Source organism: Lissotriton helveticus, chromosome 10 (assembly GCF_964261635.1).
Source record: "Lissotriton helveticus chromosome 10, aLisHel1.1, whole genome shotgun sequence".
Lineage (NCBI taxonomy): Eukaryota > Metazoa > Chordata > Amphibia > Caudata > Salamandridae > Lissotriton > Lissotriton helveticus.
This window is the reverse complement of record NC_136071.1, coordinates 417,388,826-417,413,134: the sequence shown is the minus strand read 5'-3', so window position 1 is coordinate 417,413,134 and position 24,309 is coordinate 417,388,826. Positions and strand designations below refer to the sequence as shown.

Below are 24,309 nucleotides of genomic sequence, written 5' to 3'. Positions count from 1 at the left end.
TTTAATAGTCATAGTTTAAACATGGTCATTAGTCCTACTATTGAAGGTTCTAGGAATTAGGAACTGCCGCAAAATTCCCCAATTAATAACAAAATTTATATTTTTGGGAGTATTAATTGTCGCTCCCTCCCTAAACACAAGGAGGTCATCTTTAATTTGCTGAACAGCGAAGAACCTAATGCTATTTTTTTTACTGAAACTTGGTTGAATGATAGCTCAGGCCCAGATGTGGCGATTGCCCTATACTATAATAAGGAGAGATAGAATCCTTAGGAAAGGTGGAGGGATTGCGATTATTTTTAAAATAAGCTATTCATGTAAACTAGAAGACTTTCCTTTGGCAGACTGTGAGGCTGCCCTTTTTAAAACTCACGCTTTCCCCCCAGTTTATTTTATCCGGGGCACTGATTTACCGTCCCCCAGGACCGGCTGGTTCTTGGGTGTCCCTACTTCCAGATTTGATAGCCCCTTGGCTACTCAAATTGGCTAATTTTACAGTTTTAGGCGATTTAAACCTTCACTTTGAAAGTAATTAATGTTCTGCAAGTAAGGCTCTGATTGCAGATTTTTCTGCGTTGAATCTACCTCTCTGCAATAAAGGCCCTACACACATAGCTGGTCATTTATTGGACCCTATGTTTTCTAATCTGTCCGATATTAATTGTCCTCCTGCACTGCCTTTATGTTGGTCCGATCACTTTGCGGTTACGTTTCAACACAGAATTCCACCAAAATTGGCCCCATTGTCACCTGGTATATCGGGCTGGTCCAGAAATTGGGGAAAACTGGATATAGAAAAATGTAACCAATTATTTCTAAACAATGTCCCTTGTCTTAATTCTATATCACTTTCTTCTTTGGACAGTATTTATAATTGGATTGCCTCTGCATCTAATGCATGTCCCCCACCTTCTGTGAAAAAAATTAATAATTACGTTCTTCCTGCCCCCTGGTTTACAGAGCAGTTAAAAGCTGAAAAAAGTAAGTGTAAAGCCATGGAAAGAAGTTGGAGAAGGAATTACTCCTCCGAATCCAAAGGTATTTATAAAGCTACACTGAAAAAATATCATGCTTTATGTAAAATAGCACAAGCCGATTATGTCTCTTCCACTATTCTGGATCGGTGCAGCGTGGGCTGGCTGGACAGAGCGGCACTGCCAGGCTCTGCCCTGCGACCCTGTGAGTCCAGCGGCGGCTCCGGGGCAGGAGGTTGGGAGCGTTTCTCTCCTGTGCGTGACTTTTACCACTTTCTGCTCGTCGTTTCTTGTTATCCTTTCCATTCTCTCCCCCACCCAAAAAAAGTATTGTCTGAAAGCAGGGTGTTTATTATGTTAGTGCATTACGTACTGTTGCTGGCACTGCCGCAGTTTCAGTACTGATTATGACGTACACCTCGGATGGCTGGGTTGGTGAAGGCATGTGTGGTTCCATCACACAACCCATGCAAACAGCCAAATAGTAGTAAGTAAATTAATATTATAACTGTTTGAGGTCAAAAATGTCACAATTTTACCAATACTTCTGAAAGTCAGAGGCATTGAGCTATTTTGAAGGTATAATATCATTGTTAAAGCATGTGTCAGATAACTTAATAAAGAAATGACGTTTCAAACTTGCACCGGAGAATACATTGGGCTGCGCCTGCAGGGGCCTCTTATAACTTTTTTTTTTTTTTTTGCACTTAGCGTTGGTATTTCAATCCTAGTCATGTTGGATGTCTTTCAGTCAAGGGAAGGCCAGTGTTTATTGCAGAGTGCTGGAGTTATGTGGACTGTGGTGGTGCGTGCACGGAAAGGTGCGCTGCGCGGAGGTGCACTGGATATGAACTACAATTCCCAGCAGCCTCCACTCTCGCGTATTCCAGAGATACGGCAGCCAGCTTAGATCATTGGGTATAACTACAACATGCCTTGTGGTTGATGGTGTCTTGCTAAGCAATCATGCTGTAGTGTTGGTACCCTTAGGACTTTTGACGTGCTTCCGGATTGCTTTTACAAAGAGACCAGTTGTCTGTTGAGGATTGTTTGTATTGCTAGTGGATCACAGAGAAGTATTGGGGATCTGGATTAGTGATTAAAACAAACTTTGAAACAAACTTTTAACTTTAACCAATATTGAACTATTGAAAATGGACCTAATTTGCGAGTGTATTTCTTTAATGTTAATGTTAATGTTAAGAATGTTTTTGTATAGCGCTCGGCTACTCCGAGGAGTGTCCCGGCGCTTTGACCTAACACGAACAAAGGACAAAAGTAAAAAAAGGGGAAGAGAGAACTACTGCACAAACAACCAAGATTTCAAGTCCTTCCTGAAGGCCAACAGGTTAGGATTCCTGCGCAGGGAGACAGGCAGTGTATTCCACAGCTGAGGGGCTAGGCGCCGAAATGACCGGCCGCCAATCCGAGCTCTTCCTATGGCCGGGACCGAGGCCAGAGCCAAAGACTCTGATCTCAGTGATCTGGCAGGTTGGTGGAAAGCCAGCCTTTTTTTAATGTATTTAGCTCCGGTCATGTGAAGGGCCTTAAAGGCCAGAGTAAGGGCTTTAAAAACAATACGCTTCCGGATGGGCAGCCAGTGCAAGGTCTGCAAGAGGTCAGAAGCTCTGGCGCGCCGATGAAGTCCGAAGATGGCACGCGCCGCTGAGTTCTGCACTACCTGCAGCCGTTGGAGAGGGTATTCTGGAAGACCCAAATACAGGATGTTGGCGTAGTCAAGATGCGACCCAATAAGCGCCTGCACAGTGATCTTTCTATGTGCAGGTGTCAAGAGTGGAAGGAATTTGCGCAGCATCTTGAGCAGACCAAAACACCTCTTGGTAAGGCCAAGAATCTGGGGTTTCATCGTTAGATCCTTGTCAATTTTTATCCCAAGATTCTTGGCCGTAGTAGAGGCAGCCGAAGGTGGAAACATCTTCTCAGGCCACCAAGGTTGCCAGATGGGATCCGAGCGACAACCAAAGAAAAGCACCTCTGACTTATCAGAGTTACACTTGAGGCTGTGTAGATGGAATCAGTTAAACACAGCCCCAAGGCAACCTCTGATGCTCTCCCCATCAAACTTAGCACCTTTCCCACAAGTGAAAAGGAGCTGCGTGTCATCGGCGTATGACAGGATCTGGGCTCCAAAGGACTTCGCCAATGCCGCCAGAGGGGTCATAAAGATGTTAAACAGGGTCGGGCTCAATATCGACCCCTGCGGGATCTCGACCTCCAGTGGCGGCACCGCAGCAGAAAAAGGAGGAGCCCATACTGTCTGACTCCGACCAGCCAGGAAGGAGCGGAACCAGCTGAACACCGTCCCCCGTACACCGATCTCCCTGAGTCTTACTAGGAGACCCTCGTGGGGGACGGTGTCAAATGCCGCTGATAGATCTAACATAACCAACATGGCTTTACCTCCAGAGTCCAACTCCAGAGTTTAACACGCAGAGTGTTTATTCTTAGTGCATCAGATTCGATCTCTGCTTTGAGAAGTTTCACGACTCCCTCTGTCTGCCCCATCCCTCGTGTTGCACCTCTCAGCCTTGCTTGTGTGCGTTCCTCTCTGCCTCCGTCGTGTGACCTCTGTGCCTCCCTATGCCCTCCTGTGTGCTCCTGTACACCCCCCTGTCTCCGTCCCTCTGTGTGCACTAATCTGCCTCATTCCTCTTGTTGACCCTCTTAGGATCTCATGTGTGCACTTTTCTCTGCCGCCAGCTGTCCGCACGGTTCCATTGTTTCATGTGTGCATGTCCCTGCTTCCTTGTGTGTGCACACCTCTATCCCTTCTCTCTTTGTGCATGCTACTGTCATAAGAACGGACGTGGTACAGGTAGGCTGTTTTTTATTTATTTATTCATTTTCACTTTTATATAGCACAAACTTTCCCCGCAGGTATCAGAGCGCTTTAAATCAGCATGCTTATAACAAGCAAGACTAGCAATCTATATTACTGCCAACTTTGCTTAGCATAAGCAACAGCTAACCATTCATAAACAATGTCTAAATACCAATTGCAAATTAAAAAAAAAAATTAATGCAAAACATTGTCATTTACAGTGCCAGTAATTCAAACTTTAATGCTGCGAGACCTATTGCATTGCAAATGCTTGTTTATTTAAGCGAACATTCCAGGTCTTCTGCTCCAGGGCCAACTCAAAGTCTTATACTTCCCCGTACGGTGTGCCACACGGCAACATTTTGAGCCCGCTTTTTTTCAACATCTATGTGCAACCTCTGGCAGTGATTGCTGAAGAAGCAGGGCTGGCACTTTTCTCGTACGCCGATGACACTCAGATCATCTTTTCCTTATCCAAGAGATTGGGCCCTTCTACCCTGCAATTGGGCTTGCGTAATATTGCATCGTGGATGCAATCTAACCTGCTCAAGCTCAATGGGGAGAAGACGGAAGTTCTCATTTTTGGTCAAAATACAGAACATTGGGGCCCTCAACATTGGCCCGTTGAAATGGGGCCTTTACCTATGCCCTCCTCTCAGGTCCACAATCTTGGCTTTATTATCGCCAATAAATTGTCAACAAAACAACAGGCAGTACAAACTGCTGCCACCTGTTTTACCATCCTCAAATGGTTGAAGAAAATCATTTGGATGCTCCCTGTTGATACCCAAAGGACGGCAGTCCAGACACTTGTAACATCTCGCCTGGACTATGTAAACGTCCTTTTTCTGGGTGCAAACAGGGATGTGCTGCGTAAGCTTCAGGTGGTGCAGAATTCTGCAGCCAGATTGCTGTGCAGACTTCCTAGAATGTCCAGCATCTCTAATGCCCTGAGAGAATTGCACTGGCCCAGGGTGGAAAACCGTACAAAATTCAAAGCCCTGTGGTATATGTTTAGAATCAAGAGTGGCTCGGCACCCAAATACTTACAAGATCTGGTACGGCCTATCATCCCGCCCTATCATCCCGCCCGCCTGCTACGTTCCTCCACGGAAGAGAAATATGAAATTCCCAGGATTAAATTGGTGAGAATGGGAGGTCGCTCCTTCTCTTTTCTTGGACCAACCCTGTGGAACTCCTTACCTGATGTGATGCGGAAAGAGAATTTGTACCCCAATGTTCGCAAGCAACTAAAAACTTGGTTATTTAATCAATAATTCTAATCTAGGTTTTCAGAGTTTTTTTCAGGGCCTGTTCTGAGAAACCCTTGTTGGGTAGCTGTGGGCATTAGAAAAATAACTTAACATAACATAAACATCTGAATTATTGATTACAAAATATTAATTCTCTGCCAGTGGGTTGCTTGAGTTTCGTCATTTTGTAATCGAACGCGACGTAATGTCATTTGCATTCCTCGTAAGTGCCAAAGCAACCAGGGCCTAGGTGCACATGCTATGAAGACTTGGGGTTCATAACTTTTAAAACAAGGGTTACAGGAAGCGTTTAATGTTGATTTAAAAGTGTTTATAAACTTCTGATAGGGTTTTTCTTAGTGCTAGGAAGATTCGGTAAGTAACACATACCCCCGCCCACAACACACCGATGTCTTTGAATCTAAATATATCCTGTTAATATTTTTGTAGTGGCAAACCAGGTATGCCTTTCAAGCGAAATTCAAAGAAAATAGACCCTGGAAAAAATGAAGGTGGCAACTACGAGACAACAGCTCCGCCTCCCGAGGACGTGGAGAAGAACCAGAAAATCCTCCAGTGGATTGTGGAAGGTGAAAAGGAGATAAGCAGGCACAGGAAGACCAGCCACGGGTAAGGACGTGGGTTGACTGATGCATCAGTGATTAGGCTTAGTGAGAACGAGGGCTTCCTTGATGGTTGTTATCAAAGACCATCAGTCTAGTAGTATCTCATTACCTGGAGTGAGCACATGTGGCTATTTCACCAGTTGAGTAGTTTTTCACACACACTTATTCACGTATCAGCATTAACTCCATAATCCCACTTTTTGAACGGCATATTTCAAGATTTTATCCATTTAATGTAACCATCTACTATGCTGTAGTTTTCACTCTCATTCGGCTGCTAGCAGTTTGCATTTGAAGTGTGATTCATGTTTTTCAAATCTATCTCAAAACTTGTACTTCTCTTCTTTAATTATAGCTATCCTGTCACAAATCTGATTTACAGCCTAGGGAGTCTGCTGCACCTACAATTTCACCAATACCACCACGGCTTAAGAGTAACCCCACCCTTTTCTAGCATTTGAACACTATTTATACTATCTTTTTTAACCACAAGCTTATGAAATTATCTATTTGTTACTCAGACTTGCACGTATTATTCATCTTTCTTCTGATATTATATACTAACTTATTTGTATCTCCACTGTGTCTTCAAAACAGACCATACTTTTCCTCTGCCACGTATGCATCTGTACAGTAGCGCACCAACCATACATGCCAATAAACTACTTTAATTTAAATGCATCCACATGTGATCTCCCATCAGACCTAGCACTTGCTTCTAAAATAAATCGTAAATGTGCACTTTTTTTGCGGGTGATGTGCACTCTTGTATACATACCAGCTTGCCAATCGATTTTAAGAAACTGAGTTCCTGCTTTGCAGTGTGAATCTTGTTAATAAGAATGCACTGTAAAACAAGAACATTCTTTACCTGCAACTGTAGTTCTGAAACTTGCGTGTTTTTTAGATGAATAGTCAATCCTTTCACCTTGCCTGATTTCTATTAAGAATGCACTCAGTACCACACACCTTATACATTGCCAGGAAAGAATCTGATGATGGCTACTTAAGTATGGGGCATTGTGGGATTTAGGTCGATATCATAATGAGCCATTCTGACCAATGCTTAATTTATGCAACATTAAGTGTCGGGCACAGAGTTTTTGGTCAGAAGCCCTTAGTCGGTGCTATGAATGTCGGTGGTGCCATATAGCAAGGCTTTGTAAACGTGTTCCACTTGATGCTTCTTTCATCCCCCACCAGACAGTCCCTACCTATTTATTTCACTATTGCAGGTTTTTTTCCATTTGTTCTTTCTCCATTTGTCTCTGTTTTTCCATCTTTCTCTTCCTTTCCCCTTTTTGTTTTACTTCTCTCTCTTTCTCTGGAGACAAGTCTGAATAGGGACCAATAAGTGTTGATCCCTAAAAAGGAGTGTCGACGGGCCCTGTGTATAACCAACGGCTCAAATGAAACTCTTCTTCTTGCCACTCCTATGGTAAACACTCTGAAGATACCCAGAACGTTTCAGTGATCAAGATTTTATTTCAAACCCAGTCACTAGATGGCATGATAATGTGAATCTAGATTAGCATCAAATCTCTATACTGTTATTACAGTTAAATACTATGTTTTCTTTCTAGTTTGTAAAGTTTGGGGTAATTCTTTGTGTTGTTCTTGAAGATCTTCAGGTGCCAAGAAACCTCTGTCTCATGACATATCTAGACCAATCTCCATCGAGCGCCCTGGTACTGTACACCCATGGGTCACTGCCCAGCTACGCAATGTGGTTCAGCCTTCTCATCCATTCGTCCAGGACCCAACGATGCCACCCAATCCTGCCCCCAATCCACTCACACAATTGGAGGAAGCACGACGACGCCTGGAGGAAGAGGAGAAGAAGGCTGCCAAACTGGCCATCAAGCAAAGGTATCTATCTGCTCCTTTCATGGGTCTCTGAGGTGCCGAGATTAGCGATGGGGTTATTGATAAGGATGAGGGCGGATACATGCTGTCATTTGAACGCTATTTTATATCACTCTTAGAGAGTCTCCTTCATCCAGTTACCATAAAATAGATACAGGCAACAAAACAGATGTAGGGTGTGTAGCAGGACTGTTGTATTTAATAATTTGTAGAGATTTCTGCAGACAGTTTTCTTAATGGCCACCAGATATTTCCAGGTCAAAAGTAGAGGAACTTAAAATCATTAGAAATGATTTAAAATGTCCGCCGGAACAAAGGTACAATCTTCTGGAAGAAAGCAAAGTGTAAATCAGTATATTTATATTTGATACAAGCTAGCTGTAATGAAATATGCCACATTAAACTACTCTCTGTAATTGTTACTGTTTAGAAAACAAGGTAATTTAAATAAGTAGTGTATCTGCCCCTCTCATCGCTCCCATGTCCTTTTGTGCATCCTAGAGCCCAGGTCTCTACCGCCCATACCATGTTACATTCACCCCATGACAACTTCTTATCCTGATCCCAAGATCTGTGCTCCCCTCACTTCATCACTCTCTTTTTACAGTTGTGCTCCTAAGAGCACATAGAACTTTGCCACTTTCACCAAGAGGCCATAGGCCCAAGGCTCAGATGGATGACCGAGATTCACAAGTTAAACAGTTTTGCACCGTGAATCTTTATGGATTCACTATGCTGTGCATTATTCCGCGGTCTAGTGGTTGGGTCCGGAATCGTAGTCTTTTCTTTCTTTTTTTTTTCCGTAGCCCAGGTGGGCGTCGACGTCCCACCTTTTGGTGTACTTTCTGTGACGTCGGCACGCTTCTTGCGGAAGCTCCCACCTTTGGGCGCCATCTTCAGATTCTTTTTTCCACCGTTGGGTCTGGATCGTTCCCGAGAGGCTCCAGAGTTTTGGAGGAAAGAACACACAGGAAAGTCGAATTTTGCACGGAAAAGACTGAGAAGAGGACGAAGAACAACACCATCAAGCCGGGACGACGACGAAGAAGGAGAACTTCGAGAACTTTGACGTCCAACGGAGACTGCGCACACAGGGGGCCCCCTGAGCGCAAGAAATGGAGAAGACACCTTTTAAATTCTGCCGTAACTGCCACCACAAATATGCGCAGAAGGACCAGCACCCGGTTTGTAACCTCTGCCTACCGGTCGACCATGAGAGCAAGGAATGCAACGCCTGCTCCGCCTTCACACCGAAGACTCTCCGGGTTAGAGAGCGACAGAGAAGAGCCAACTACAACATGCAAGGCTAAGGACAACCGCCGTCGCTTCGGGACCTGGGGCTCTCAAGCGACGAGGAGGACAACGTCGCCGGAGAAGACGATGACTACACGGACATAGAGACCGATAAGAAGACTTCTAAAGAGGTAGGAGAGTCGACGACCCCTAAGCCCCTGACAGACCCTCGAAAGTCTGAGTCAGACTCTCAAAAAACAGAGTCTAAGTCCTCGAAGGGAGCACTGGCGCTGAAAATCTCGACGGCCGCAGCTGCATCCAAGGACAAACAGCCCAGCGGATCCTTCGAAAAGGACTCTCAGGCGGCGAAAACCAGCGAAAAGCCAAAGTCGTCGAAGCACGTCCCCGAAAAGGAACGATCGACTTCGAAGGAGAAGGACCCGAAGGTCGCTTCGTCGTCGACAAGGGACCCGAAGGTCATTTCCACGTCGACGAATACGTTGAAGAGATCAGCCGAACCGTTCAACGCCGAACTGGAGAGGAAGAAGAGACGGCTCGAGGCCGAAATGGATAACATCCTGCAAAGAAAGAAGGAGTTCGACGAAAAGATGAAGAGGTTCGTGATTCCGTCGAAGCCAAAGACGGTGATCGTTGAAATAGAAGAGGAGGAGGACATCAACGCCGAAGGGCCATCGAAAAGTCCCGAGACCCAGGACCATCCAGAGGAAGAAGCCTTCTACTACGAGGAGGAGGGCGACGATGATCAGCGGACGACCCTTGACTCGGCATCCTCGGGGACACAGGACCTGGAGTGGCAGGACCTCGACACCGAAAACCCAGAAGAGGCCGTGGACACGTACCCTTCGAGGCCTTCGCCGCCAGATGACATTGGGGTCTACAATATGGTCATCAAGAACGCGGCAACGGCCTTTGGAGTCAAGCTAGATGAAGAAAAACTAAAAGCAGACTTCCTCTTGGAGACCCTGCTCCCCACACAAACTAGGAGCCAGTACCTCCCCATGCTTGAGAGTGTCATGGCCCAGGGGAAAGAGGCGTTCAAGGAAGCGGCAACATGCAGGTCCGTCACGCCTAGGACGGAGAAGAAATATAAACACTCCTTTAAGGATCCTCCCTACATCCGAGGATCAGTTACAGCGGACTCCATTATTGCGGCGACCGCCAGGAAAAGGGCAAATGTGCCAACAACATCAGGGCCACCACCAGACAAGGAAAGCAGGAGGATGGACCTAACTGGGAGAAAGATAGAAAGAAATGCAGCGATGCACTGGCGCATGGCAAACTCAAACGCCCTGCTGAATAGGCACCAGTACCAAATTTTGGACGAGATCGTACAGCTGATCAAGCACTTCCTAGACGTGTACCAACAAAGAGCTTCACACCTTGTGGAGGAGGGGGAAAATTTGGCAAATTCTTGCCTCAAAACAGCCTTGGACGGAGCTGATACGTACAGCAGACTGATGATGTTGGGAATCACAGAGAGGAGGCCGGCCTGGCTCAGGATCTCAGGCTTCAAACCAGAGGTACAGCACAACATTCTGAGCATCCCGTTCAATGGGGAGACACTGTTTGGGGCACCGGTCGATGAAAAGCTCACCCTGCTCAAGAAAGAAAACGAAACTGCAAGGTCCATGGGGGCCTTACAATTCAGGGTGATGAAAAGGGGTGCCCCGTCACGGAGACCGAACGGAAGAGGGGGATACCAGCCAGAAACGTCACACCAGACATTCCAACAGTCTCACCAGGGCGACAGCCAAACACAACAGGGACATCAAAAACAAACCTAGCACTACCAGCAAAGGGGCCAGTCCTTTCGCGGGAGGGTGAACGGACGTGGACAAAATAAAAGAGGGGACCAACAACCCACCTCAAAGTGACTCCGTCACGCTATACGTGCCCACCCACGCAACTCCTCCCAGGGTGGAGCACAACAATACCAACAGAGGGTTACACGGACCAAACATCAACGAACATGTAACATCAGTAGGAGGCAGGCTAAGTCATTTCCTCCGGGAGTGGAAGAAGATAACCACAGACAAATGGATACTCAACATCATACAGTTCGGATACTGCATAGAACTGGAAAAGACACCGCAAAACAGGAAGCCAAAAAGGAAGGCGCAGTCAGGAAAGGAGCTAGAGCTACTTCAAAAGGAAGCAAAGGAACTCCTCCAAACAGTACCATACAGAGAAAGGAACAAGGGAGTGTACTCAACCTACTTCCTGGTACCAATGGTGGACGAAACACTGAGACCCATCCTGGACCTAAGGTTCCTAAACAAGAACATAAAAACACAAAAGTTCAAGATGACGTCCCTACAAGAGGTCATTCCTCAGATAAGGGACGGAGACTTCATGGCCACCATAGACCTCAAAGATGCCTACCTGCATATCCCAATGAACAGGCAGCACAAATATCTATTGAGATTTACCATCAACAAAGATCACTACTAGTTCATAGCTGTGAGAAAGTGCCATCTTTCTTGCCTTGGTATGCCCCCTGATGTGCTTTGACTGAGTGTGTCCTGGGTCTCTGCCAATTAGGTACCCAGGGCCTGTGTTCCTTCCCTAAAAAGAAAAGCTATGCTGAAACAAAATACCCGATTGGCATCTCTGGCCACCTGTCAGCCCCCAGTAAATGGTACCCTAGGTACCCAGGGCATGGTGACCAGAGGAGACCCCTGAGGGCTGCAGCACTTATTGTGCCACCCTCAGGGGCCCTGTACCCTGGCACCCACACACTGCCTTTGCAGGCTGAGTGCCTAAGTACAAAACTAAAACAAGAGTCGACATGGCACACATCCCTGTGTGCCATGCCCACAGACCCCACTGCCCTGGCATACTTCAGTCACCCCTCTAGCTAGGTGCCCTATGCCAGAGGTGAGGGCACAGGTGCATGAGCCCTGTGCCCCTACAGTACCCAGGGCTATTCCTGGGCACTGTAAGTGCAGTGATGCCATTTAAGAGTTGATGGTGCTGGGAGGTTGTCATTACGAACTCCACAGCACCATAATGGCTACACTGAAGACTGACAAGTTTGGTACCAAACTTCTCAGCACATTAAACCCACACTGATGCCAGTGTGGGATTTAATGTAAGATGCACAAGAGGGCATCTCATGCCCTCCAAAACCCAAACCTACAATCCACGTCTGGGCTGAGTGGCTGCAGAGGCTGCCACCCAGCAGACATGTTGCTGGACCCCTGGGTGGAGAGCCCCCCGCTCTCCGGGGCCTGCAACAATGCACATCCTGGGCGAGGTGGTATGTCTCCTCCCCCAGGATGGACAGGGGGACGCTTCAAAGGCATACCGCCTCTGAGAGCTTCTCCAGACCATTTGCTGTACCCAGCAACTGGCCCCCCACCCGGAAGACTGGCGGGAAAAACTACGTCAGGAAGGAAGGTGTGCCAACCTTTGCCAACTCCACCCCTCAGGTGGAGGAGGCGAGGTGACGCACGGCCCCGGGCTCCGGCCATCTTGTAGATGGGAGCCCTGCCCAATCCCAGCTATGCTCCTGCCCCACTCCCACAGGAGAGGAGCAGGCTAGCAGGTGTCCTCACCCCAGGACAGGGACCCATTGGTCCCTGCCCCTGCCCTACCTGTAACACCCCTAAATTTAGTATTTAGGGGATCCCTGAACCTTCCTTCCTCATATCCCGATATCAAAAGAAGAAAGAAGATCAAGAAGAAGACGACCCGCCGTGCAGCTGCTAACAACAGGACAACAACAACTGACTCGACCCCAGCCCTACCGGCCTGTTGATCCTGGAACCTGCTCCTGCCTAATCCCGGCGACCTCCGCGGACAGCAACCTTGGGACACCCAGAGGACCTGCCTGCCTTGACCCTCTTGAAGATTGGGACTCCCATCAGCAGAGGCTCTGCTGCAACACCCCACCTGGTGATCACCAGAAAACTCCGGACCAGCCCACTCTGCACCAGCCGAGCCCGGGCCACCCGAACCAAGACCACGAGGACGTCCCCCCGGCGACTGGGACCCGAAGTCCAGTGCCCAAAGACCCTCCTCGACGAACCAGCCGACGCCTGCAGACTCAGTACCAGGGGCCACCCCAACCGCGACCAGCCGAGGGTAAGCTTTTCCGACCCCCAAAGACACCCCGGCGCCCCACGGCCCCCTGTGCCTCCCTTTGGGGTACCTACCTGTGCTCCCATCATCCCAACTTACCTCTCGAAGTGCTGGTCGCCCCTGGAGAGTCACCGTCCCCGAGCCTGCAGCCTTTGTTCTTTTTCAAGATACTCATTGGATAACATAGAGCGCCCACGGCTCAAAAGCGCCCGAGTGCCGCTGGCTGTGACCTCTGTGCCGTATCCTACTTTTCCCCTTGCCCAGAGCAAGTGACCAGGAGTCCAGCTCCCAGAGCCCCGTGGCCTGCTAGCCAGCAGCCACCAACCGAAGGCCCCCTTTCCCTCATTGGATAACATTGGGCCTACCTACCTCTGCACCCGGCCGCCCCTGTGCCGCTGGGACTGAACTAACTGTACTCACCTGACCCTGGGTGACCCCTGAGTCTATGCCCAGAACCCTAACTTCACCAACCAAGTAGTCACCTGGAAACCGGTAATTCACTTACCTGCCATTGGATAACATTGACCCATTTTGACTCGAGACTTGTATGTGTGAAGTTTTGAAAACTGAAAATATTCCTATAAAATCAGCCAAAGTCCGAATTTGAAAATACTCACCTGTGATCAAGAGAGAAGCCAGTACTGTACCTTGCAGCCCAGTACTGAACCGCAAAAGTAATCCCTAGCGGGTTTACTAGTAACCTGTATTTTCTCCATAGGAACCCATTGTCTGCTTTTCTATGAAATTTCTTCTAAGTGGCTACTTTTGAAAACTGCAAATATTCTTTAAAAATCGTACGAAATACTGAAACGCAATTACCTATCTGTTTAGGGTTAAGCCCCCAGTGCTGGCTCTAGGAGACTAGTGCTGGGTTACAAAAGTAATGCGATCGTACTTTACGTGTAACCTGAATTTCCCCCATTGGATAACATTGTTAGAATCACTTTGAAAAGTTTTAAGTGTGAATTTTTAAACAGCTATATATTCAGGAAAATTCATCACAGTAACTAAAACGTTTCTGCTAATCTGGTTTCAGGTTAGACCCCAGGACTGAATCTAAGATCTAGTCCTGGAACTACCAAAGTAATCCATAAAGTAATCAACTGTACTTTCCTATGAAAAACCCATTGAGCTCAATGCTAGAGTGTGTTTCAGAACTGTATTGCTTATTAGCTATCCTGTAATTATTGTGTGTACAAACGTATTGCTCCTCTGCAAAGTATTTACATGAGAGTACTCGTACCTTGAAAGGTATATTTTATAACTGTTGGTTCTAAAAATAAAACAACTAGGATATAACAACATTTGGCCTGGAGTTCAGTTCTTGAGTGTGTGAAACCTTTGCTGATTGAGTGTGTACAACAAATGCTTTACACTGTCCTTTGGCACTGCCTTACTGCTTGACCAAGCTACCACTTTGGAGAGTAAAGTCAGTTCTGACTTTAACCTTTGTTATACCTTTGGAGTTTGTGGACTCTATACACACTGTACTGCCTTATTGTCCATTATATCTAGAGCCACTTTCTCACAACAGCCCTAGCATTCGGACAAAAATCCGCACCAAGGGTCTTCACCATGTGCCTCGCAGCAGTGGCAGCGGACCTAAGGAGGAAAGGGATCCATGTATACCCTTACCTAGACGACTGGCTAATAAAGGCAAGTTCACATAGGACATGCAAAGAACACGCACAGCGCGTGACAAGTACACTTATGGACCTGGGATTCTCCATTCACTGGGGGAAATCCTCAATGGAACCAGAGCAAGTAAAATCTTCCTAGGAGCACAGATCAACACCATACAGAGCAAGGTGTTCCCCAGAGACAAGAGAACAGTGACCCTGCTGAAGGAGACGCGCCTCTACCATAAGAGGCGAGCTCTGACAGTGAGGACAGCGAGCAAGGTCATGGGCATGATGGCCTCCTGCATACATCTGGTACCAAATGTACGGCTCCACATGAGACCATTCCTGGAATGGCTGCAACAACAATGGTCACAAGCTACAGGAATTTGGGAAGATCTAGTGGTTGTAAAGCAAGCAGTGTAGGAGGAGATATCGTGGTAGAACAAGGAGAACATAACAGAAGGGAAGCCTTTAACACCACCAACCCCAACGGTGACCATCACCACTGACGCATCCCAGAAGGGATGGGGAGCACACATGAGCAAGCTCAGGGTGAGGGGTCTGTGGACTCCTGCGGATGAGGTCAAACACATCAACTACCTGTAACCAAAGAACGTGTTCCTTGCCATGAAAGCCTTCCAGACAAATCTGTACAACCAGAGAGTGTTGATCCAGACAGACAACACAACAACGATGTTCTACATCAACAAGCAGGGAGGAACACAATCAGCCCCGCTATCGAACCTAGCACAGGAGATTTGGAGATGGGCCATCCCACTCAAAATAGACCTGCAAGCCATACACCTACCAAGGAAGGACAATGTGGAAGCAGACTTGCTAAGCAGACAGATATTGGCATCCCACTAGTGGGAGCTCAATACACAGGAAACGCAAAGGCTATTCAGAAGGTGAGGAACACCACCAATAGACCTATTTGCAACACACCAGAATGCAAAATGCTGAGACTTCGCATCCAGGCAACCGGGGGAAGGATCCCTGGGGAATGCCCTATAGATAAGCTGGTCGAAAACATTTGCTTACGCTTTTCCCCCGATACCACTGATTCACAGAGTACTCAACAAGTGCAGAACCAGCAACATGACTCTGATCCTGGTGGCTCCCCAGTGGGCCAGGCAGACCTGGAAATGGCACAGGGGGCAACCCACAAGTTTGGGGTAAGGAAAGACTTACTCTCCATGCAAAACTGAGATGTACTACACCCAGAGTCAGAGAGCCTCAGCCTAGCGGCATGGCTCCTGAAGACAGAGTTTGCACACCTAAAGTTACTTGAGAGCACCCTGCGGGTACTATGAGAGGCAATGAGACCTAGCACACGAAGGTGCTATGTGGCAAAATGGAAGAGGTTTACACAATGGTGCAGCAAGAAAAAGCTACACAAGAAGATGACAAGGGAATCAACGGTGATAAGATATCTCACGCACCTGCCTAAGGCAAAACTAAGTTCATCCTCGCTAAGAGTACACCTAGCAGCGATAGTAGCCTACACAAGAGGAGAAATGGGGAAGAGTTTCTTTACATCACAGATAGTAAAGAGATTCCTGGAAGGGGCAAAGAGGATCGCACCACCAAAGAAGATGCCACCACTGGCATGGAACCTTAATTTAGTCCTAACAGAGCTCATGAAAGCGCCCTTTGAACCCATTCGTAAGGCCTTTCTACAAATGCTGACAATGAAAACAGCCTTCTTGGAGGCAATCACCTCGCTGCGCAGGGTGAGAGAACTACAGGCTCTAACGCTACAAGAACCCTACATCCAAATACACAATGATAGGGTAGTGATGAGAACTGACCCACACTTTATGCCAAAGGTGGTGTCAAAGTTCGACATCAACCAGACAGTACAAATACCAAGCTACTTTCAGAAGCCGGCCACAAGCGCAGAGAGGGCACTGCACACTCTGGACGCTAGAAGGGCAGTAATGCACTACATAGAAAGAACCAAGGAGCACAGGAAAACAAAGCAGTTCTTTGTGTCCTTCGCAAGCAGTTTCCTGGGTAGACCAGTAACAAAGGGAACCATTGCACGATGGATCGCAATAACTATACAATTCTACCACAGACAGGCAGACCAAGAACTAGCAGAAGGGCACGGGCCCACTCTACCAGGAAAAAAGGAGCAACAATAGCCTTCCTCGCTAACACACCCATTCAAGCCATATGCCTGGCGACAACATGGGCTTCAGTGCACCCGTTCACTAAGCACTACTGTGTGGATATACAAATGAACAAGAAAGCACAAGTAGAACCGAAGGTGCTTCAACATATATTCAACAACCAACGCTCATCTTCCACCCAGCCGCCACAAACATAACAAACCGCTACAAAGTCTATGCACAGCATAGTGAATCCAGAAAGATTCACGCTGCAAAACAAATAGTTTCTTACCTGTCGGTGTAGTTTTGCAGCTTGAAGATCTTTCTGGATTCACTAGCGAACCCACCCACCTCTGCCAGAAAGATGAGGCTGGAGAAGCATGTGGTAATACAAGGACAATACAGAAGCAGACACCTTGAAGGACAAAGCGGAAAAATCGCTTACTTGAAAAAGAAATAGAGAACATTGCCAAAGGATTCGCAAACAGAACACAAAAACAAGAAAAAAGAATCCGAAGATGGCGCCCAAAGGTGGGAGCTTCCGCAGGAAGCGTGCCGACGTCACAGGAAGTACACCAAAAAGTGGGACGTCGGACTTGCTGAAGAACGGTACTACGAACCCAGTGCTTTCCCTTAACATGGGGCGACCTTTACTGTAACGGTGTACAGGATTATTAGATGCCACATCGCTTGCTGTTTCTTCGTACATGGAAGATTAATATTGCCTATGCATAACCTTGAATGATTAGGCTGTTGCTGTAGGAGTGACAACTTGATTTCCTTGTGACCTATTACAACCAACGGTTCACTCTAGCCCTGACGAAGTCCCCTTGGGGACGAAACGCGTTGGCTGAGGCCTTTTTAACATTTAAAATAATGGAACTTTTTCAAAATTACTTTGCCGTCTATGAACCAGTTCTTTCGGTGCACCATTCTTCACTCACACAATTTGCTATCTGCCTTGGCAGTGGAGCTTCTGTGCGGCTAGCACCGGATGTGACTTGCACGACCACCAAAACATTTCCTACTTTGAAATTTGAGTGCGAACCCTAGTCAGCCGCAGCTTTCCTTTTCTCACCCCACCAAAAAGTGGGACGTCAACGCCCACCTGGGCTACACAAAAAAAAAAGAAAGAAAGAAAAGACTACGATTCTGGACCCAACCACTAGACCGCGGAATAATGCACAGCATAGTGAATCCAGAAAGATCTTCAAGCTGCAAAACTACACCGACTGGTAAGAAACTATTTGTTTCCTATAAAGATTTGAAAGGCACACTAGGCAGGTGCCCAATGCGTAACAGCCTACAACTGAATTGACTTTTGATCACAATAAATTACTGTCATAGTCCACACCAGTAGTGTTACTAGCCAATAGTTGTTCTCCTCAGCTTCAAATCTTCGTCTTTTTTTAAGAAATGTAATTCGGAGAACAAGTTGATTATAAATGGTGGCACCAAAAACATTAACACAGTAATAGATTGGCTAATGTGAAGAAGTGTCACAACTTTGGGTAACAATGTGGTGTATAAGGGTTACGCCTGTAGGTCATTCGTGTGATGCACAGAGGTAATGGCAATCAGGGTAACTGTTTTTAGTGTCCGTAATTGCGTTGATGAGCTGTGCATTACTTTCAGGAACAGCACCAAAGTCCAGAACATTTTCATGGGGTCACACACCCTATATTTATACCCAGAATTCCTTTGTCTAAAGTGCAGGGCATGGGGGAACCAGATGCAACTGGCTCGGGGTGATTTGGAGAACTTTGTTTTTCAAGCTCCTCTTCCCCTTTGTCAGGTGGGGGCTAGGTGATCAGACACACCACAGGGGGCGGACCCAGCATTCACTAGGGCAGGCACCATCCTATTCAGAGTCAGGGGATTACCCCTCCCACTACTCTCAGCCCAGGTGTCCTGTTCAGCCCAGTGCTGACTCATCCTGCCCCTCCTGAAGCCACACACACCTCCCCGCTCCTGCCACTCACAAGCCAGACATGCAATTCACATCAGGCAGGCAGACACATAGCACACAGAAACTTCTAAAAGTGGCATTTCTAAAATAACCACAGGAAATCTGCGCACACCATTACGCAGCATTTATTCTCACAATTTCATACATACCAGACTTGACCACACTGCTCCTCTCATAACAGAAATTACCATTGACACACACTGATCAGGGAATCCCCATGCATTTGTATGGAAGGGCAGGTCAACCTTACAAATGTAACACAGAGATCACACACACTTTACACTGGACCACAGTGCTAAAGTGCCCAAAGGCCTAACACCACCAATATCATGTCAGAGAGCAGACAAAAAGTTTAGGGGTGAACTTGCCAAAAAGGGCCAAGTCCAAAAACTGTCCTCTCATGCTTCTTACCATCAAGACAATCTTTCTGGTGGCAATAACATCTGCCTGGGGGTCAGTGAGCTTCAGGCCTCGTCATCCAAACCTCCTTATCCTAACATCAACCACAACAAACTGGCGCTTCGTACACAAGCTTCCTTTCTTCCGAAATTGATCACTCCGTTTCATGTGGACCAAACTATCACTCTGCCTACTTTTTAGGGTCCGCTTCAACCCTCCAAGCAAGAGGAGCGACTTCACTGCCTTGACTTAAAAAGAGCGTTGTAGTTCTACATTGACCGCACAAGAGAGTTACGAGTATACGACCAAGGAATTTGCAGCTAGAAGTCTGTCATATGAACAAGTTACTTACCTTTAGTAACAACTTATGTGCTAGAGAATCTATCTAGCTGCAGATTCCTTACCCACCCACCTATCCGCCCCACTCTGCGGTCAAATTTCTAGGGACAGGGCTTTCCCCTTTCAGGGTCCTAGTTTTCTACACCAGTGGTGGGTGTACTTAGTGTCTCTGCGCGTCTGACATGGAAAGTTGCCAAAAGTAACTTATGCCAGCGCACCTAGGTGGCACCAAAATAGGCACAGTGAACGTCTTTTCCAGTTCGGCAATGCCCGCGACCCCACGTGGGCCGAACGACTCCACCTTCCGGGGCCCAGGGGTACTGCTCACGAAAAACTTTCAGATCCAGTCTGTCACCTAGGGAAAATTCAACGGTAAGGAATCTGCGACTAGATAGATAGTCTCTACCACATAAGGTGTTACCGAAGGTAAGTAACTTGTTTGACATTGATGACTCCAATAGGTATTGGATTGCAGAGACCTAGCAGCTTGGCCAATGCTTGATTTTGGATTGCTGGCATGGCCTTACCGACTTCCATTCCCTTTTTAGGTCTCGCCTAGCGACGCAGCGCATGCGTTGCGCACCTTGGCGACATCTATTGTCGATTTTTCTTGCAAAGGGCGACAGGAGATGTGCACGAATACGGACAGGAGATGTACACGCGTATGGGTCATGTGTACGCATGCACATATCCTGTCCCTCCCTGTCTCCTGCTCCGCACGGCCGTCTATTTTGCTCTCAGCGTTTGCGGCATTCTGTGCGGCACAACACGCGCATGTGGCTTTCTGTTTCGCTTCTCAGTGGGTCACCAACTCTCGCGGCGACAGCTTGTTAATTTTGATTTATGAGACCAATTGCAATGCTGGCTTCAAAGTAGAAATACATTGACAACATATATACAATCCCAAATACATTTATTTAGACTTTCGATTTCCGGAGGGACGCCATTGGATTTAGCAAAACCGCATCAATGTACCTGCGAGTTGAGTTGTTTGCACATACCATACGTGTATAATGTTACTGTCCTCCAGACTTCGAAGCCAAAGAAGGCTGTCGAACAGGCTAAGGTACCGAAAGGGGTCAAGGAGCCAAGCTCGAAGAAGGTCGTCGAGCAAGTGTCGAGCAAAGTGGTCGAGTCGAAGTCGAGGAAGACTGTCGAAACGCCTTCAGCCACGACTACCGCACCACCAGGCAAACGGGCGGTCGAAGCGAAGTCCGCGAAGGGCACCGAGCCACGGTCTGGAGCCCCGACGCTAAAAGAAAAAGCTGTTGATCCGAAGCCTGTGGCGCCGACGCTTAAACCTGTAGCAGGGGGCCGGAGTGCAGTCGTCGAGGGAGAGTCTGCGTCTCCGGCGACCAAAGAAATATCGTCGACGCTCGGATCTTCCCCTGTAGGTGGACCGAGGTCATCGGTCGGATCGACAAAGCCATCCGCTTCTTTTACTAAGCAGGTAGCAGACTCCCTTAAGCGGATACGGGAAAAGGGGTTGACGTCGGAGCCGAAAACGCCCTCGGTACCACAGTCGATAGCCCCACCGAAGAAGGCTTCGACGCCGATACTTTATACTCTACCGCCGAAGGTGGCGCCGAAGGCCTTTGCACCCCGATCGGTGCCAAAGGACACAGAAGGGTCGGGGAAAACGCAACAACGTGGACGTTTCGATCGACAACCTTCACTAGAAGAGCAGTCGGAACATTATATCGACGCCGACACGGGAATATTAACACTCCACAAGAGGAAAATTACTTCCAAGCCTGTGGAGTCGTTTGTAATACCTCTAAAGAAGAAGAGGCCAGCGCCAGACACACCAGAACTCGTTGAACCAATCCCTCAAAGACCTAGGAGGAGTCCAACACCTTCACCCACTTGCTCAGATGGAGATGAGGGTGAACAGGATGAAGAGTATAACTTTCCAGACAATACTGACCCTGATGAGCAGCAGGACTCATGGGTGGACTCTGGTGACCAGGGGGACCAACAAGTGGTACATGACCCACAGGTTTTTGGTGTGAAAACTTCTCCAACAGAAGACTCTGCGGCATTTAATGCCTTAATTGAAAGGGCGGCTACAAACCATAAGGTGGAACTGCATGCCGACCCTGTGGAAGTTGACTTTTTGTTTGACACTTTCTCTGCATCAGAAAAGACTGTGAAGACACTTCCTATGCTCAAAGGGGTTCTCAAGCATGCCACAGACATTTTCAAAGAACCCACAAGGGCAAGGGTGGTAAACCCCCGGATAGAAAAGAAATACAGACCGGCACCTGGAGACCCAACTTATATACGGGGCCAGTTGCCTCTGGACTCTTTGGTGGTCTCCAATGCCCGCAAGAGGGCGAATTCACAGACCACCGATGAAGCTCCTCCCCCAGACAAGGAGTCAAAAGTGCTGAAGGCATCGGGTAAAAGGGTGGTAGCGCAAGCAGCCAACATCTGGCGCATAGCTAACACACAAGCCCTGTTGGCTAGATATGATAGGGCACACAATGACACTTTAGAGCAGCTATTACAACACCTTCCAGACAAGTTTAAAGAAGGAGCTGAGATGCTAATACAGGAGGGCAAGCTCATTTCCAACGCTGCAATCAAATGTGCGCTCAATGTTGCAGATACTGCAGCAAGAGCGATAAACACTAGTGTGATGTTGAGGCGTCAAGCATGGCTCCGCATCTCGGGGTTCAAGCCAGAGATCCAGACAACCATACTCAACCAGCCCGTTAACCCAGACAGACTGTTTGGCCCAGAGGTTGACACCACCCTCGAGAAGATCAAAAAAGATACTGAGACAGCTAAATCCATGGGTGCGCTTCAATCTCAGCAATTTAGAGGGAACACTTTTCGTCGCTCAAGTTCACGGGGTGTTACCAGAGGACACTTGGCACAGCAGACGCAATTCAATAGAGGAGGCGCACAGTCCTCATACCCCAAACAGGGTAGAGGAGGTTACAGAGGAAACAGCGCCAAGGGCAGAGGCAGAGGCAACAACAGTTCCCGTTCCTCTGCTGCCAACAAACAGTGACTCTCTGTCACTGCCCCCCGACCATCTAACACCCGTCAGGGGGAGACTCCAACGGTTCCTGCCAGTCTGGGAGTCCATCACCACAGACAGGTGGGTAAGGAAACTTATCCAGTTCGGATATTGTCTAGAGTTAACGTCCACTCCACCCAACATACCCCCAAGACAACGTCCTATGTCAGCAGAGCACTTGCACTTATTGCAGCAAGAAGTCCTTGTGATGCTGCAAAAAGGCGCAATAGAGCTCGTGCCGGTGGAGGAAGAAGGCACAGGGGTTTATTCCCTGTACTTCTTAATCCCAAAGAAGGACGGCTCGCTCAGGCCCATTCTGGACCTACGCCCCCTCAACCTGTACATACTCTCAGAACACTTTCACATGTTAACACTACAGCAGGTTCTTCCATTGTTAAACCAGGGAGACTTCCTCGCAACCTTGGACCTCAAGGATGCTTACTTCCACATACCACTCCACCCATCCCACAGAAAGTACCTCAGGTTCACCATACAAAACAGGCATTACCAGTTCAAGGTCCTACCCTTTGGAGTGACCACTGCACCCAGAGTGTTCACAAAGTGTCTGGCGACCGTGGCAGCGCACCTCAGGAGACAATCCATACATGTCTACCCTTACCTGGACGACTGGCTCGTTCAAGCCAAGTCGGCACAGCAGTGCGCCGCACACATGTCCCAAACCATTCACCTCCTTCACAGTCTGGGTTTTTCGTTAAACTATCCAAAATCGCACCTTCAGCCAGCCCATGTGCGGCAGTATCTAGGCGCGACGATAAATACTCTGACTGCTACAGCTCAGCCGAACCCAGCGAGAATCGACAACATCCAGTCGCTCATCCAGAGGTTCAGACCGCAACACTCACTCCCAGCGAGAGTGTTCATGCAGTTGATAGGCATGATGGCCTCCTGCATCTTCATAGTCCCGCACGCGAGATTGCATATGCGTCCGCTCCAAGAATGCTTGGCGAATCAGTGGACACAGGCTCAAGGACAGTTAAAGGACCTAGTGTTGGTGACCGGTCGGGCATACACCTCTCTGCATTGGTGGAATCCACACAACCTTGGCAAGGGCCGACCGTTCCAAGAGCCTGTACCACAGATCATCCTGACGACGGACGCTTCTCTCCAAGGTTGGGGAGCTCATGTGCTCCACTACACGGTGCAGGGCCTATGGACGATACAGCAAAGGAAGATGCACATCAACTATCTAGAGCTGATGGCAATCTTCATGGCACTCAAATCCTTCAAAGTACATCTGTGCAACAAAGTCATGTTAATCCGGACGGACAACATGACAGCCATGTACTACATCCAGAAGCAGGGGGGTACGCACTCTCCACAGCTGTCTCATCTGGCTCAGAGCATGTGGAAGTGGGCCATTCAGAGGAACATCTTCCTCATGGCAGAACACCTTCCGGGCGAGGACAATCAGATGGCGGATCTGCTCAGCAGGTACAGCCATCAAATGCACGAGTGGGAGATACATCCATCAGTACTCCACCCGTACTTCCAGCAGTGGGGTCATCCAGAGATCGACCTGTTTGCCACAAGGGAAAACGCAAAATGCCAAAGCTTTGCCGCCAGGTTCCCTCACCCACAATCGCAGGGCAATGCGATATGGATGAACTGGTCAGGCAGATTTGCGTACGCTTTTCCCCCAGCACCTCTCATTCCGCTGGTGGCAAGAAAGCTAAGGCAACACTCGCTGACGCTCATCCTGGTTGCTCCAACGTGGGCACGCCAACCGTGGTACACCACTTTTCTAGAACTCTCCGTGGTACCACATCAAAGGTTGCGTCTCACACCCAGGCTCTTGACGCAGAACCATGGCGACATTCAGCATCCGGATCTGCACCAGCTCAATCTGGCGATCTGGCTCCTGAAGTCTTAGAGTTTGGCTACCTTAACCTGCCTCCGGAATGCATGGACATCATCAGGGA

The 24,309-nt window shown here is 48.0% G+C and overlaps 1 protein-coding gene across 2 annotated transcripts in view; it reads left to right on the top strand.

Moving 5' to 3' along the window:
- AXIN1 (axin 1) overlaps positions 1-24,309 on the top strand; it is a 271,337-nt gene that overhangs the window by 223,493 nt on the left and 23,535 nt on the right. For both annotated transcript variants that reach the window (XM_078662899.1, XM_078662900.1), the window contains 2 exons: positions 5,520-5,699; positions 7,319-7,564. In XM_078662899.1, the coding sequence (XP_078519025.1) occupies positions 5,520-5,699; positions 7,319-7,564 (426 nt within the window). The remainder of the gene's footprint in view (positions 1-5,519; positions 5,700-7,318; positions 7,565-24,309) is intronic.